We start from the raw sequence: 16,225 nt of genomic DNA on the forward strand, positions 1-16,225 counted from the left end.
ATCTGAAGACAGGCAAAAACTATGTGGATCAAGGATGTATTCAGTCACAGAATATTCTGAGTTGGAAGGAATCCACAAGGATCATCAAGTTCAGCTCTTACATGAACGGCCCATACATGTTTTGGGAAGTGTCAGCGACTTCAGTGTCTGTCAGATGGAGGAACCTCACTTTCTGAAAAGTGATGGGGTTTGTGGGGTAAAGATCCTGGTTTGGGTTGAGACAACAGCTGGTGAGCAGAGGATAGGCCTCTCTCAGCCACATCTGAAGCCTGTAATGCAACCTGAAGATTCAGGAGGTTTGGCTGACACGGTATTGAAATTGCTTTTAAAACACTTACCTGCCTAGCCTTGTGTGAAAAAATGCAGATTAGGGTTTCAGCCTGTTCCTCTTATCAGTCTGCATCTCCCTGGTACACCATAGCAGAGGGAGAAGGAATATGGTAAACAGAAACTCCCTGGCCCATCCACGGTTGGGGGTAGTGCTCTCCTGGCCTCACCCTTGTTGCCGTCTTGCAATGTGGGAGATGGTTTCCATCTACCTGCATATACTGTTCTCTGGTCATGAGTCAATAGCTCTCAACATCCCATCCCAACTATTTACTCCTTTCTGTTCTAAAATGTCAGCATTTATGCAAGGGCCAGTTGTGTCTGGGTAGATGATGGTCCTGAGTTTGGGAATGGGGGTTTGAACACATCCCAAGAGAAGGCTGTGACAGAGACTACATTTTTGGACTGGCTTCTGTTGAACATTCGGGCAACCTACACCCACCAGGGTGACTGACTGTCAACCAGTATGTTCTGTACACCAGGGGAGTTGCTGTATTAGCTCTGTTTCATGGTGTAATCATTAGTTCTGGGTGAAACTCCTAGGCAGCTAGGTCACCTCCTTAGCAGGGAAAATACGGGTTTTATTTTGGAAAACTTCCTTTTTTGGCAGACAGAGGTTAGGGTGCTTCTACTGACTTGTGGAGCCTTGGCCATCCATGTTTTAATCCACCTCTGTGTTCCCTGTGACCCATGTATCCACGTTTGTTCCGCTGTCATTTCCATACGTGTCTCTCATTCTCCACGCTCATCTGTGGCGTAGAAAGACGTAGTTTGCTCTCGTGTCAGTAGCATTCCTGCAACATGACTACACCATGTTGTGCAATTTATACTTTTCCAGTTAATGTGTCAGTTTGTCCATCTGGATTAGATCCAACAACTATTAGTTCATTTTGTAATATGTCTGATGTGCTTTCATCTCTACTCCTGATGCTGCCTCTGATCAGGCAGGTTGTAGCAAATCCCATGTTTCTCTCTTTTTTCTTAGGTGGTGGGGTTTTGGTTTTTTGGGGGTTTTTTTTTTGTTTTGTTTTGTTTTGTTTTTTGTCTCTGGTGCATTCCCTGATGATACCATGTCACTCATCATTTCAGATCCTTCCCATCTGCTCCTCACATGCTTTGCTCTGCCTTTAAGATTATCCACCACTTTTTGTCTATCTCACTTCCTTCTAAATCCTTTATGAGCCCTCTGAGCTTGCTCCTACCTTTTCTTTTATTGTCATGCTGAAGTAACAATCTTAAGATGTTTGAAATCTTCTCCATGTAAATGATTCAGTTCCTTAATCTTTAGCAAATATTTCCACAAAGGTTTGACATCCTTTTACTCAGTATTTGGCATTTATCTATTCTTTAAATTGCCATGTAACATTTTTTTTTTAAATCTCATAAGAACTGGTGTTTTAATACTTCTTCCTGTACATTCTTCTTCTCTGTCATTTTGGCTCCTATATAAATACTTTTTCTACAGAAGGTTTCATGAGCTTTTAGGTTTTAATACATTTTTCCCGTTACCTTTGCTTTATAATTATTTGTATTCATGCATCTTCTCATAATGTAGGAACTGTATGTGCCAAGGAATTCCTGAGACTTATGGACACATAACCTTAAATTAAATCTAAGAAGAAAAAGATAAGAACAAATTATAATAGCATGGAGAGCAAGAGATTACAACAGGGTATTTGGTTCAAATGCAGTTTTTGTAATATATGTTCTAAAAATTGCAAATGTATCCTGTTATGTTTATGAGTCAACTTTTGTTATGCAGAGTTATAAAGGTGTTCAGTCTCTATGGATCCAAATGAGGTGAGTTATTCAAAAAAGACAAGCATGTTGATGCTGTCAAAAGTGCTTCTCTGAAAAAAAAACAAAAGAATAGAAACTTCATCATTCCCCACTTGGGTAGGATAACGTTTCTCACTGGCATAGACACCTCTTCAACTGTACTAGCTGCTAGGGAACAGTGCAAAATTATATAATTTAGACATACGAGGAAGTAAAATTAAATAGCCATGAGATGAGCATACCATTAAACAGATCTAATTTATAATGGACTCATGCAAATTGCCTTTGAGCACTCAGTAAAAGAAAATGAAAAGAAATTAATAAGGACAGCTCAGACTAAAAAGTTGCAGAGAAAAAAAAAAGTAAAAGCCTGTTCCATCTCACTCTCCACACACTCCAGAGTGTTAAATAAGCATTCCCATTAGCCACATAAATATAATGATGTGATAATAAAACTTGCACTTAACTTTTAAGGACCAAACTCCTAATCACTTTTGCTGCAGTGGCTCGAACCAGATGAGTAAGATTTCAAATAAAATACATTTCCTTTGTCATGTGATTCATTATTGGAAGGAGAGAGATGTGTTTTCATGAGTATTTTGCTCTTTGCTAGCTGCTGAATATCAGCCCTCCGTGAAATCCAGGCAGTTCCTTGCCTTGCCATTAGTGTGGGATTGCAGGTTCCAGGGCATCACTGATGCTCCTCCTGCTGCACAGCCCCCTCTGATGGGTTAAGGAAAGGACTTCTCACCAGTTTCCCTCCCTTTTTGTTGTTCTGTGAAAGACATGGGGAGCAGGGAACTCTGGCAGCTCAGAACTGCTGAAAGTAGTTTATTGCAAAAGATTTCCAGTTAGTTTGGAGTTTGTAGTGTCCTCTGAAAAAGACATTAATATGAGAAATTATATACTGAATATATTCAATTATAGGAAACCTGTATTTTCTCAGAGAAGAAAAATGTTTATTTCTACCTTAGTTTGAAAGTGATATAATATTCTGCATGTTTGCAAACATCAAGCCATACAGCTTTTCCATGTTTCCTGTATCCTTCTGATTACAGAAAGGAAGAATTTTAGCTCTGTCCAGTGAAGCCATTAAAACAATCTACAGAACTCTGTCATTTTTCTTGGCCTTAAGAGGGTTTTGCAATAGTTGACTTGTTTAATTAGTACTGGCCATCTTGTTTCTAATTATTGCTGCTTTCCCACATTTCCAGCTGAGGCAGAATATCCTAAAGTGAAGTCTTTTCTCTTTATGTGTATTATAATAATATATTTAAGTATTTATACAACGAGAGAGCAAGCCTATAAACACACTATGTAGACAGTTTTGCTGCAGACAGTATATTTTTGTACTTGACAAGCAGGACTTTTTTCTGAAGAATTTGAGAAATCCTGTAAGCAATGTGCTAGCTTTTTGGTATTGAAATGCTGTTATGGGCATGCTGACCTGTGGGAAGAAAGATCCATCCCTGTAGTATTTTATGGAATTAAAATGATGATCTTTTCCATTCCCTGTTGTTTTTTCTCCAGTAAACAAGGGCTTGTAGCTATACCTAGTTTGTGTCCTTTAAAATTCTCTGATGGAAATAGGGTTTTCCGATGGTTATATTTTCAACCCTTGAAGCATTCGATTTCTGCCAGTGGAATATGATACTTAAAGCCACAGACATTAATTATTACCCATTGGAGGTCACACTTTCAACCCATGGGACATTAATTTTCCTGATATACGGAAAATTCCAGCCTGTTAGTTTTAATTAAATATTTCAGAAGCACATTTTCTTGTAAATGGACTACAGTTTCTTATCCTTTACCCTTGATATTTGGCTAATTCTGCATATAATTATCATCTAATTTTGCAAGCCTCCTTCAAAGCACTTTCCTGTCTTGAAACTCCATTCAGCTGTTACAAATTTGTCATTTAAAAAAGAAAGGTGTCTTTGCCAATCATCGGCCAACATTGTCAAGAAGGAGATGGGGAAAACCATCTTTCAGCTTTTCTTGGGAAGTGAAATTATAATGACATACTAGTCCTTCCTTGTGCCAGCAAACTGGTGTCTATAATTCCATTGTGAGACCAAGCAGGAGTGCCAGCAAAGCTATGGGTGGCAGGGAGGATGGTTATCAAATTGTATTGTACAGAGGAGGTGACAAGTGAGGCATGAGAGAGTGCTTCCCACTGTCCCCCTGGGAGCCCAAGAGTTTCTGGTGAGGCTGGAAGGTGAGGATGCTGGTTGTTCCCCAGATCCTGGCATAGCCCAGTCTCCTCTCCTGATGGGTGTAGCAAATGCAGATTAGGAGCAGGACCATGTCACCAGATTCGATCCCATAGTATCTCAAGTTTTTCCCTGAAGGCCATATGAAGGAAGCTGGAATCTACATTATTCCATCTGAAAGGGAAAAAAGTTTTGATTTTCTTTACAGAAGTGTCTCTGCTGGGGGTCTGCCCAATGTCAGTGGGTAGACCCATTGGGTCTACCCAACAGTCAATGCTGTTTTGATATGCAAAAGTGCAGTTGTGTACTGCAGAGTGATCCTGGGAGAGGAGTCAGGAGGGAATTGGGACTTTGCAGTTGCTGAGATTTTGCTGCTGCTGCTGCTGTTGCTGCTGCAGAACAGCAGAGCACTAAGGGAGCAGCAAAATCTTTCTGTTAACACTTCCAGCCCATTCCCAAAGCCATTCAGGTCCCAGGTAGCACTCCCAGTGGCTGAGCACTCTCCTCCTCAGCATTACGGTTTTGTCAGAAGGCTCCATCCTCTGATACTATCTTGCTCTTCTCTAAACAATTAATAAAATGCAGACAAAAAGCCTAGAGGTTTAAAATATGTAATTATATAAGTAATTTAGAACTAGGAAAATGCTGCAGAAACCAATTACTATTATACATTTCAGTAATGACTGACTTGGCCAAATACATGTTTTGTGTGTGAATTCCGTGATAAATTTGAAGATGACATGCTTGAGTATAAGGGAAAATTAATTCTAAATGCTGAGTACTTCCATATTAGACATAAAATGTGGCTCATACACCCAGTGAACCGGAGCCTGTGTTCTGTGGGCTGTCGCAGCTTAAATTTTGAGCAGCAGGGCAGGCAGTAACAAGTCTTTGAGGAAGAAAGCTTGAATAGTTCAAGGGATGGCTTTGAAAAAAAAGTGTTCTGTACCTGCTCATGATGCAAAATAAATTTAATTCCTTATATTTTACAGATTTCATGCAACTTGAATTGATTCAGGCATTTATTACAGACTTGTAAATGGCCATCTTGGGTTAATGGAGTTTTATTTCTTTCCTGGTCTCTTCCCAGCTGGTGAGGAACTATAGATGAGATTTGTATTCTGTTCCCAACTTATATATATACCTGCTCCAGGCACAGACAGCATTCCAAACTCAATTTGGGTTGCCTGTGCCATTTTCAAAGGGAGGATAGTTGGCTGTTGATGCAACACAGTGAATGGTCACCTGGAGCCCTGCCCCTCTACAGTTCCCTGAGACACTGCTGCAAGCCCGGCTGCCTCCCCCTCTTTGGGAGCAACTTCTGTCTTTCACCTCTTGAGTGCCTTCTGGACATCCCCTTCTGCTGGCCAGCTGGGGCATCTCTCAGCCTGGGGTGCTTTGTACAGCCTGGAGGGCTGATCACCTCTGAATATTTGGTGGCTTTTTTTTTTTTTTAATTGCTGCTGGTGGGGGCTTGTTGGTTATTCACTGCTTTTAACCAAAACAAAAATAATGTGCCATGACTTTTTGTTGTCAAAAAGTACTTCCACATTGACCGTACAGACATATGAACAGGCTCATAAAATCAGACCTGCCAGTCACTCCTGCTCATTTCATTGGGAAACCACCAGTGACTCAGGAGTATTTCACAAATCCCCAGTGCAGAAACAAAACATTTATTTGGTGTAACTCTGAGGGTTTGGTTTGGCGTATTCAGCCCTTCCTATTGCTCTAACTAAAGTTGGTTTGGGAGACCCACATCCAGAAATGTTGCAAGACCTGTTGCCAAACAGAGGGTCTCTAGGTGGCTGCAGGGTTCTGGTGGTCAGTGGGTGGTGTCTAAAAACTGAGACCTTTTTCTTTATCATTAGAGTGTTCTGGTTGACTCTTGCCACATGGACTTAACTTTTACATTAAAGCATTACCTCACACTGAAATGTTATCAACTCTGTACCCCCCATCTTTATATTACCACAGTGTGCTGCCCCTCTCCTCAGCTGTGCCTGCCCTAGTGTTGGTTGCAGTAAATGGTATCCAGAAAGTGACCTGGGTTTAAAAAACAAGTGAAAACCAAGCAAAGAACCAAACCAAACTATTCCCCAGTAGTTTCCAAACTAAATCAAGTTCCCTATGCAATACTCTGGAAAGCAGAATGAGTCAAGTCCAGGGCGTTGGAGCAGCTAGAGGGGATGGGCTGTCCTGAAGGGGACTATCAAAAGTCAAAAATAATTGAGGGGTTGTCATCTTATGAGATACAGATACAGTGAGATGGGTGGGAGGAGCTGCTGGCCTGGCTTCTTCCCTTCCACCTCCCCAGCTGTGCTGCTTGGAACTTAATGAGGCCATGCTGGGAAACATGTGGCTTACACAGTGGTTAGAAACCAGCCCTTTTCTAATGAAACAAAGCCACAGAGCTGCTTCAGTGAAGTTTGCATGAGAAGGTTTTGTAGCGCTGGGCAATTTGAACAGCTAGCTCTTGAGCTGAGCTTGGTCTGATTCTGCTCCTTGTCTCTTGTTTCCTCTCCAGAATTGGCCGGCTTTTCGATGGCACGGAGCCCATTGTCCTCGACAGTCTCAAGCAGCATTATTTCATCGACAGAGATGGGCAGATGTTCAGATATATCTTGAATTTCTTAAGGACATCAAAACTCCTCATTCCTGATGATTTCAAGGTGAGATTTCAAGGGACTTGGGTGTTTTCCATGTACCTTGGTAAAGCAAGTATCTATTGTGTAGTCAAAACAGAGCCCTGGATAGGCAAGGGGAACTTGCAGGGTATGGTGTTTGATTTTAGCTACATGACAAAAGTAAGAGTGGGGTTGCTAAAGTGGTGTCTTCCTTTCCTAGAGTGGCATCAATATTAAACTTTCCCCTCCTGGATATAGTGGTGATGCAGCAACCTTGCCAGATTTGACCTAGGGAAATTAAATATTGTACCATACTCATGGAAACAGAAGTGATGTTACAATCTGCAGCTGACTGCTCATGAGCTTTGCTGATTACTTGTCCTCTCATCCATTTTTATGCTTCCCCAGTGACTGCAGCAGCTTCAGTTTCCATTCCCACACTGAAATTCAGAAAGTGGTGTGTGAATCACAATATTGACAAAATAAACTGCACACATGGTAATATTTGGGCATTAAGTCGTAGAATCTTTTCTCCCTCAGACTCTTCAACGCATACTGCAAGTTTAATTTTGGAGTTTTAGAGAAGTCAGGAAAGAATAGTTCTATGTTTATTATTTAAACTTTAATAAAGAGCCTGCTTTTTTATTTTTAGTAAAAAATTGAATTAGTGGTAGTTCACTGTCAGACAAAGCCTACAGAGGCAGAGCTTCAGAATCCATGTGATGTTTATCTGCTAGTAGGTATGAGTCTGTATTTCAGCAACCTTTGAATCACTTGCTGTAGACACATCCTTGCTGCTCCAATACGTGACAAGGGTAGATCTCCCTGAATAATGTGGGAGTTTGGAGCTAACAGATAAGCATCTTTTCCTTCTTTTGAAGCCTTGGCATGGCTTTGTGCTGCTCTCGGCACTTCTCCTGCAGGTAATCAGAAATACAGAAAAAGGAAAAGCCACCTTTCATGCATTATTAAGAAATTACATATGTAGAGCCTTTTAAACACATAAATATACTGTAGCTGTGCTGAAATTAAAAATGTAACTCCTGGCAAGTTCACCCAACTGTGATGTTCAAAGGGCTGTCCTCCCCAGTTCTGCTTTAAGGTGTACAAAAAAATAGTGATTAAAGTGAACAGTATTTCTTGTTTCTTAGAAATACATAGATAACATTACTTTTTTGTTACGCAATAAGTGTAAGCAGTATTTTTACCATGGTTTAGGTGTCCTCATCAAGTATTTGGTTTCTAGTTCAAATTCAGGATGATATTAACTGTTAGCAGGCTTCTCTTGTCATTCTGTTTCTCTCTCTTCCCTAATTCTCATGTATCTCTTTTCGCTGTATAAATACTTTCCAAATGGTTTTATGCTCTTACACCTAGAAAAACAAGATTTTTTTAAAAAATGTTTTTTAAATTTAAAAAATGGCAGTAGGCAGACTCCACATCATCAGTTCTAAATTACTTCTGCAGTGGCTATGCCTAGAAATGCGTTCCCTCTGCTCTGGCATTTGAGATGATGTGGTAAACAATACTAGTGGCAAAATAGGGAAGTATTAAAAAATACTTAATTTTTAAAATGCACTAATATGTGCAAACATTATGCAAATATCTGAATCATTTTACACTAAGAACCATTGCAAGCTCCCTCATTTACATTCTTATACCTGTTACAATGCCTGCTAGTATTGCTGTAAGACACAGTGGATCTAGTGATGAATTTTCTGAATCCTGATTGAATTCTGTTCCATCTGTTCAATGAGATCATTATTATATGACATCACTGTGGGGATGAAATATGGGGAAAAGTGGGATTTTTTTTTTTTGATTATTTTTTTTTTTTGCAAAAGAGAGTTGAGCAAGCATAGCCTTTCCCTACATTTACAAGTGCTGCTATATGCATTGTGTTTCAAGTGGCTGATGGTTATTTTTTCCTTGCACTGTTACTTTATTACACCTTCCTACACAGTAATTAGGAGCTCTGTCTGAAGGGCTCCAGACCTAGAGCAGCATTGGCCTGAATAACCGTATACCTTAAGCACCACGTTAGCAATGCCTCTCTTAACTGTGCACAGTAATGTATGTGTCTTTCAGGACTACAGCTTGTTATATGAAGAAGCAAAGTATTTCCAGCTTCAGCCCATGCTGGGAGAGATGGAACGGTGGAAACAGGACCGGGAGAGTGGCCGCTTCTCCAAGTCTTGCGAGTGCCTGGTGGTGCGAGTTGCCCCAGATCTCGGCGAGAGGATCACACTGAGTGGAGATAAGTCATTGATAGAGGAGGTGTTCCCAGAGATCGGGGATGTGATGTGTAACTCTGTCAACGCCGGCTGGAACCACGACTCCACGCACGTCATCCGATTTCCGCTGAACGGATACTGTCACCTCAACTCAGTTCAGGTACAAAGTCACATGCACGAGTTTAGAAAGGGAGCTGCTGGCCAGGTACCAGTGGGCTGACCCCGTTCCATGTCACTGGAGCATTTTGGTGAGCAGAATCAGCTGGAGGCTTTAAGCAAGTCATTAACTTCTGTGTGTCGAGTTCTCTTTCTCCATTTAATTCACGTATCACCAAATCTCTTTGCAAAGAAACCACAGTAGTGTTAGAATTTTCTGTGGTCATAGACAAAACCCTTCACTTTCAGTGTTTTTTCCTGATTTTTTTATAGCATAGTAGAGGCCTGTTGCCATTGATAGGAAAAGGGATAATGCTGTAAACTAAAACAGGGTAGACTTTTACTAGATAAAAGGAGGAAAAATTTTCAGTGAGGGTGGTGAAACACTGGAATAAGTTGTGCAGAGAGGTGGTGGATGCCCCATTCATGGAAATATTCAAGGGTCAGGCTGGACAGGGCTCTGAGCAGCCTGATTTAGTTAAAGATGTCCCTGCTCTTTGCAGAGGGGTTGAACTAGATGATCTTTAAATGTTGCTTTCAACCCAAAGTATTCTATGATGCAATGTAGCAATGTCTAAAATCAGTAGATGTTATGAAATGGGTAAGAAAATGTCTGGGAGACAAATGCCCGTAATTCCTGGAATAATTATGATGAACTTTCAGTGTTAGTGTTACATTTTTATCCTTTGTTGGTTAAAACCAACCTCAGACACCTGCCTGCACCTAGTTAGCACATCCTGTGTACCCAGCACTTCCCATGTGGAACCATCAATAGCACAATCAATGCTGTTCAGTTTAAACACACCTCCTAAATGCTGTATGCTCGTGAGTCAGTTCTTGTACAGAACAGGCTTGAAAGCTGAGCTTGGCATCTTTTCCTCTGCCAGGTCCCACTGTCCAGGTAGAGAATCACACAGTCGTTAAGGTTGGAAAAGATCTCCAAGATCAACAAGTTCAGCTTTTGATCAAACACCACCACGTCAACTAAACCACAGCACTAAGTGCCACATCCAGTTATTTCTTGAATATTTCCAAGGATAGTGATTCCACCACTGCCCTGGGTAATCCATTCCAATTCTTAATCATCCTCATAGTGAAGAAATTCCTTCTGATGTCCAACCTAAACTGAGTGTCCTCTGGTGCATCTTGAGGCCATTTCCCCTTGACCTGTTGCTGCTTTCCTGGTAGAAGAGCCTAACACCCACCTTGGTACAGCCTCCTCTCAGCACCCCTGAGCCTCTTTTTCTCCAGATGAAGCAAGCTGAGCACTGGGACACACTGAAGGCTGACCAGGCACTGCACTTGTGCTAGCACTTAACACAGGGTTCTAAATAGACCTATCTATACCTATCTAATCCATGCTATGCTTGGACAGTTGTCTCTTGCTGGCCTTGATTCTCATGCTGAAGCATCAGAATTGTTTTGTCATAGAGATTAATGCAAATTTAGGACAGCCTTAGATGTCAGAGTACAACTGAAAAGGAGTTTCAAGGCTGGCTGCTTAGCTACATCATATGATAGTTATCAAGGCAGTTGTATCCTTCAGCACTTTGCCACTTATTCTGATGCTTACATTTTTGTTGCACAAATTAGAATTACAAAGCATATTTACTTATGTGAAAGACCTGAGTCAGAGTGGCAAAATATTTACAGGCTTCAAGAGAGGTAATGATCCCACATTGATAACAGGAGGATATAAGCATCTCCCAGTACTAATAAAAATGGGAGACAGGACAAGGGCTACCAATAGACCTGAAGAGTGAAGTACAGACCAAATGGACGGTCCAGGGCTGAGCTAGTTTCGAGAGTTGCTTCCACTACATTTTTTCTCAGGACCCCAGTTCTCCTCTTCTGTTTTGTAGTGGCTTGCACTGACACATTTGGGCAGGGGCAGGCGATTTTGGCATATATTGTTAAAAGCTAAAGATCACCTGTGTTTTGATCACTGTTTCCAAGTCTCTTTTCCTACCCCTTCCTTTTTGATATGACTGCTGTGCAATTAGCCATGCTCAAGTACTTTGGAAAGACGTTTGCCAACCTGAAGCATTTTATGTAAAGACGTGGCATGTCTTCTTTGAAGCATTTTTAAACCTCGGCTTGCTTCTTCCCCTGCCCTAATCGTTTGCAGCCTCCTGCTGTTCTGCTTGCCAGTGTTGTCCCAGCATGAATGCAAGCCAGATTGACAACTGGTGAAACAGCTGGGAAAGCCATGGTAGGCAACTGATTCCAGAACAACCCTTGTGAGGTCTGGTCATGCTAAATAGAGGGTCCCACATCTTCTGGGGTCCAGGAGCATCAGCCCCTTCCTTGGGCCTGGCGTCTGTCAGGCTGACTCTGGTAAACCCCAGGAAGTCTCCTTCAAAGGAAGCACAGAAGAGGTGAAGATGATGATAAAAGTATCAAAAGTGTTGGGTTTTATGTCTCTGGTAAATACCATGGTAGGTTTTCTGAAACCTACACTGTCACCATTTCATTGAGGTGTTTGCACATACGCTGTGCAATCATGTATTTGCCCTTTTGTGTTGTAAATTCCATGAAGCAGAGAATGTGCTTTTTTAGTCATGTTTCTGTGGCCAGAAGAAGACTGGATTTGTTGGCAGTACTAAAAAAAAAAAAATTTTTTTTTTCTTTTTTTCTTTTTTACTGCTCAGTGGCCGTAGTCAGCAGAAATCAATCCAGTACAATTAAGCTGTGTAACCACTTTTTTCCCCCTAGCTGAATCCATTTGAAAACACCAGTTATTATCACTGGACAGCTAACAGTCTGTTTATTTACTTATACATTGGTGTTTGTTTCCTCTTTTTTGCAGGTACTTGAGAGGTTACAGCAAAGAGGGTTTGAGATTGTTGGCTCATGTGGAGGTGGGGTGGACTCTTCCCAGTTCAGTGAATACGTACTGAGACGAGAACTCAGAAGGACATCTCGTGCACCCTCTGTCATTCGAATAAAGCAAGAGCCTCTGGACTAAAATGGACATGTTTCTTTATGCAAAAAAAAAAAAAAAAAAAAAAAAAAAAAAGGAAAACAAAGAGGAAAAAAAAATGGGGACATTTCATGTGCAGTTTGGACTCCAAACAAGTCCTGGAACTAAAATTGAATAAAAGACACATTTATATCAAATATAGAGACCACACCTGAATTCATATGGGAACACTTGGAATAGTAGTGATAATAATAATCACCTCAAGGTATAAAAGAAAACACACACACACACATAAAAAATATGTATGTATATGTATGTCTGTACATATATATATGTATGTATATGTCAAAGGGTAGGAAATGCAATGACAAAATGTGGTAGATGAGGTTGGTGCTGTGATGGCCATTAAGTGTCCTAGGCCCTTCCTGGGCCCACTTAACGGTGTACAAGCCATTGCCAGGGGGGGATTCATGGACTACTCTTCACCCATTTTCATTGCCAAACAGCCATCCACTTTTTAATGTGTACACACCTTGACTCAACTTTATTTGCATATGGAGATTTATGTCTGTCTTTTTTAGAGGTGGATGGGCAGGTGTTCAGGAGACGACCATCCATTGCATTGGAAAGCTGAAATTTTAAATGTAGTTTGTACAGAAGTCGCACACTTTTTGTCTGCCCTCACAGATGTGAAAGGTTAACTTTTCTTTTGAATGAGTTTTTTTGTTGTTTTGTTTTGTGTTTTTCAAAGGGGGCCAGAATAATTAATATTTGGTAGAGATGCTCTGGTTTGAATCTGCTGCTTTCCTACAATTTTTTCAAATTTTATAATGTATTAAATACAATAAACTCCTGTTTAAAATAACAAGGGTCTGGTTTAAGCCAACAGACGCAGAGAGGTGGGTTTGCACTGCACTCCAGCATGGAGAGGGGCAAGGCAGTGGACAGGCAGTGCTGCCTGCACAAGGTGGAGTGAGTCAAAGGCAGCAGAGACTGTTGAGGGATCTTCTGGTGTGGTGCACATGGCTGCTGTTCCTTCAGTGCTGTCCCTTTTAAGCTTTGTCCCAGCTGGAAGAGAAGCTGTTGGTCAGACCTGAAAATAACACCAGCTCAGCCCAGGGAAACCCATCAAAAAATGACACCTGGTTCTGTAACCTTCAGTGTAACAGTGAATCCTTGCATCATTCCCTCTTGATTAAGGAGTTGGCAGCTTTGACTCTCCAAGGCCTTGCCTTGCGGAGTGTTAGTCAGTCTGTTTGATTTTCAGGTTGCTCATTTCCCTCGTTTCAAGCCATTGCTGTTTTGCCTAGAGAGTGACACGGCCAGCCCCTTGTGTTACCCTTGGCAGCAGGCAGTAAATCCACATCCTGCGTTAGATGTCCCGCGAGCTGCTCTTGTGCAGAGTCTCACTGAGGCCACCTCTGCAGACACCAGCTCCAGGCCTGTGAGACTTTGCAGAGGCACCACATCCCGATGCCACTGCACAGACTGCTCACGGGTTGATGCACCAGCAACCACCACCTTTCCTCCAAAGTCTCTTTTTTATGCACTGTTACAGAATATGACTGTGTGTTCACCCTAGTACGGAAATTTCTATCAACGCAATGGTGCTGGTGTTCCATTCATGTTGGTGACACTTTGCTATTTATTTAAGAAAAGAAAAAAAGAAACTGTTAGATACATGTAACAAGGTTTTTAATATAGTCTGTTAACTAAAAGAAAACAAATTACATTTTTTCTGGTTTTTATTAAAAGATGTCAGAGGACATCTTTAAATAACTGGCAGCACATATCAGTGGTTTGGAATTACTGAAATGTGAAAATGGGTGAGGGAGGGGGCTCAAAATTAAGGTTCATTAGCGGGTTATTAGATCTTCAATGTGATGCTGATCTGTCTATTCACAGTACTGAAACAGCTGCCTCATTGAAAATGCTTGTTTTCAATTAACAGCAAGAAGTCCTCTTACGAAATAAACAAATGCTTGCTCTTACTGCCCACAATTTGGTTGTTAGTCTGCATAGAAGTTGGAAAGCTAAAATCCAGGGAAATAAATATTTTTAACAGATCTTCAAACCATTGGAAGTGATCGAATTTGTGGCGTCCAAAAAGATGCTGGTCCCCGTGGGTTTGAGAGTACATGGCTGCCGGTGCGAGGTGATGTGATTCTTCAGAGACTGCTGCATAAATCCTCTCGTGCGTCTGCGTGGAGCTGCACTTTCTGGGGCCTCCACAATGTCCCTGGGGATGTGTTTACACTCTCTGTTCAGCCCAAAGGTATGCCCACATCCAGACCTGCCCTGCTGGCCCCTATCTGTGCATATGGGCTTAAGCTTCAGTGCAGGCTGGAGCTGGGGTGGTGCAGCTCCTTTTCCTGCTCCTTGGTGAGCAGGCACCCCAAGCCTGCTGGGCCAGGAGCATCAGCAGCCCCAGAAGTGTCCCCCCAGTGCTGGCAGGGCCCTCACTGTCTGCAGCCTCTGCAGAGGCAGAGTGTGGAAGATGAGGAGCTTTGCCTCTGATGCTTTCCAACATGTGGCTCCCAAAGCCAGCTGGTTAGGCTCTGCTGATGGTTTTGTTTGCTCAGCATGTACCTGTCCAAGTCAATGACCTTGAAGATACCTCGGTGCTCCTCCCAAATCTTCAACTGACTGGTCACCCTCTCACCAAGCCTGCTTGTGTTGATGGAGTCAAAAATCACTCTGAGACCCTGCATTTAAATATCTCTGCAGTTGCGATAAGGTCATGGAATAATAGGTCATGAATATTCAAAGTGATGGCTGATGAAAAATGTATGAAGGAATAAACTGGCTGTAGATTTTTAGAGAGCAAAGGAGATTAGTCCTGTATGCCATTGAGGTTTATAAGCATGTGTTTTTAAAATGTTCACTAGAAAAACTGATCAACAAATAAGAAACTTCTCCAGGAAAGTGGGAGGAGTGGGGGAACCAAGAAGGACCAGATCACTGTCAGCTTGTCTCTGGTTACTCCTAACCAGTAATTTTGGCATCTAAATTTATCTAATTTTTTATTAGGAAGTGTTGATTCCATTTTATGCCATCAGTGGTGCTGTATTTAATAACAAGAGGCAGCGCTGCAGTGAGCAGTAGCTGCCAACATTGTACTTCAGCAAGTTGGTTAAGCAGCTGCCAGGAGATCTCCTGCAGATGTGCAGAGATTGCAGATGGCACTAACTCCCCTTCCCACAGTGAGACACAGGCAGAGGAATTTCGTCCTCACCTTTTCTTTGGGTAATGCAAATGCTGTATTTCTGCAATAACCATCGACCCAGGGTTTAGTTCTTTCCCTGTCACCTCCTTAATGTACCAAACAGCTGCATAATGTAAGTATGGATCCTGGCATGCTTGGATGAATCTTAAAACCGAGTGTCCCATTGAATACTGAGCTACTTCACTCCATGCAGGAGGAAGTGAAGTCCTGCTTTGTCACTGGGTTAATCTCTCTTTGCAGAAGCAGTACCAGTAAATAGTTGCTGCTAATTTATTCTGTCTTCAGGTATGTACTAGCTGGGCAGTCTGGCCTAATGAATATTTTTCCTCTCTGTTACCACATGTCTGTAGAAAGAAACTGATCACCTCAGTGCTTGACTGGCACAAGCAAGTCGAGTTGATGCATTGTTTTATGATGCCCACTAAAATGCATAACGAAAACCAATGGAGAAAACTTAGTAAACTCTGAAAACATGAAAGTTGAGCCACCCATTCAATTATTTTCCTTTATGCTGAACAGGCACTGAATTCAATTTGAAGTCAAACATTTTGTTCATAAGCATAATTTTTTGCAGCAAGCTTTAAAAATTGATTTCTATACTAATTACAGGGTTTTTACTGCCACCCAAATGACTTGTCAAGTGAAATTTTCTTTAATGTTTCCATTGCATGACTTGGGGTGGGGGGGAAGGATTGGATTTTGGGGGGTGAGAAAAGCATTTTTATTGACCAATGGTC

At 41.6% G+C, this 16,225-nt stretch overlaps 1 protein-coding gene across 6 annotated transcripts in view; it reads left to right on the forward strand.

Annotated features, from left to right (window-relative positions):
* The window catches only part of KCTD1 (potassium channel tetramerization domain containing 1), a 101,025-nt gene extending 86,701 nt beyond the window's left edge, over positions 1-14,324 (forward strand). For all 6 annotated transcript variants that reach the window (XM_066182240.1, XM_066182226.1, XM_066182245.1 and 3 more), the window contains exons 3-5: positions 6,850-6,994; positions 9,038-9,343; positions 12,149-14,324. In XM_066182240.1, coding sequence (XP_066038337.1) covers positions 6,850-6,994; positions 9,038-9,343; positions 12,149-12,307 — 610 coding nt within the window. In that variant the 3' untranslated portion in view covers positions 12,308-14,324. The remainder of the gene's footprint in view (positions 1-6,849; positions 6,995-9,037; positions 9,344-12,148) is intronic.
* The last annotated feature ends 1,901 nt before the right edge of the window (positions 14,325-16,225 follow it).

Source organism: Chamaea fasciata, unplaced genomic scaffold (assembly GCF_029207755.1).
Source record: "Chamaea fasciata isolate MVZ Bird 193981 ecotype frontalis unplaced genomic scaffold, bChaFas1.0.hap1 SCAF_1, whole genome shotgun sequence".
Taxonomy (NCBI): domain Eukaryota; kingdom Metazoa; phylum Chordata; class Aves; order Passeriformes; family Sylviidae; genus Chamaea; species Chamaea fasciata.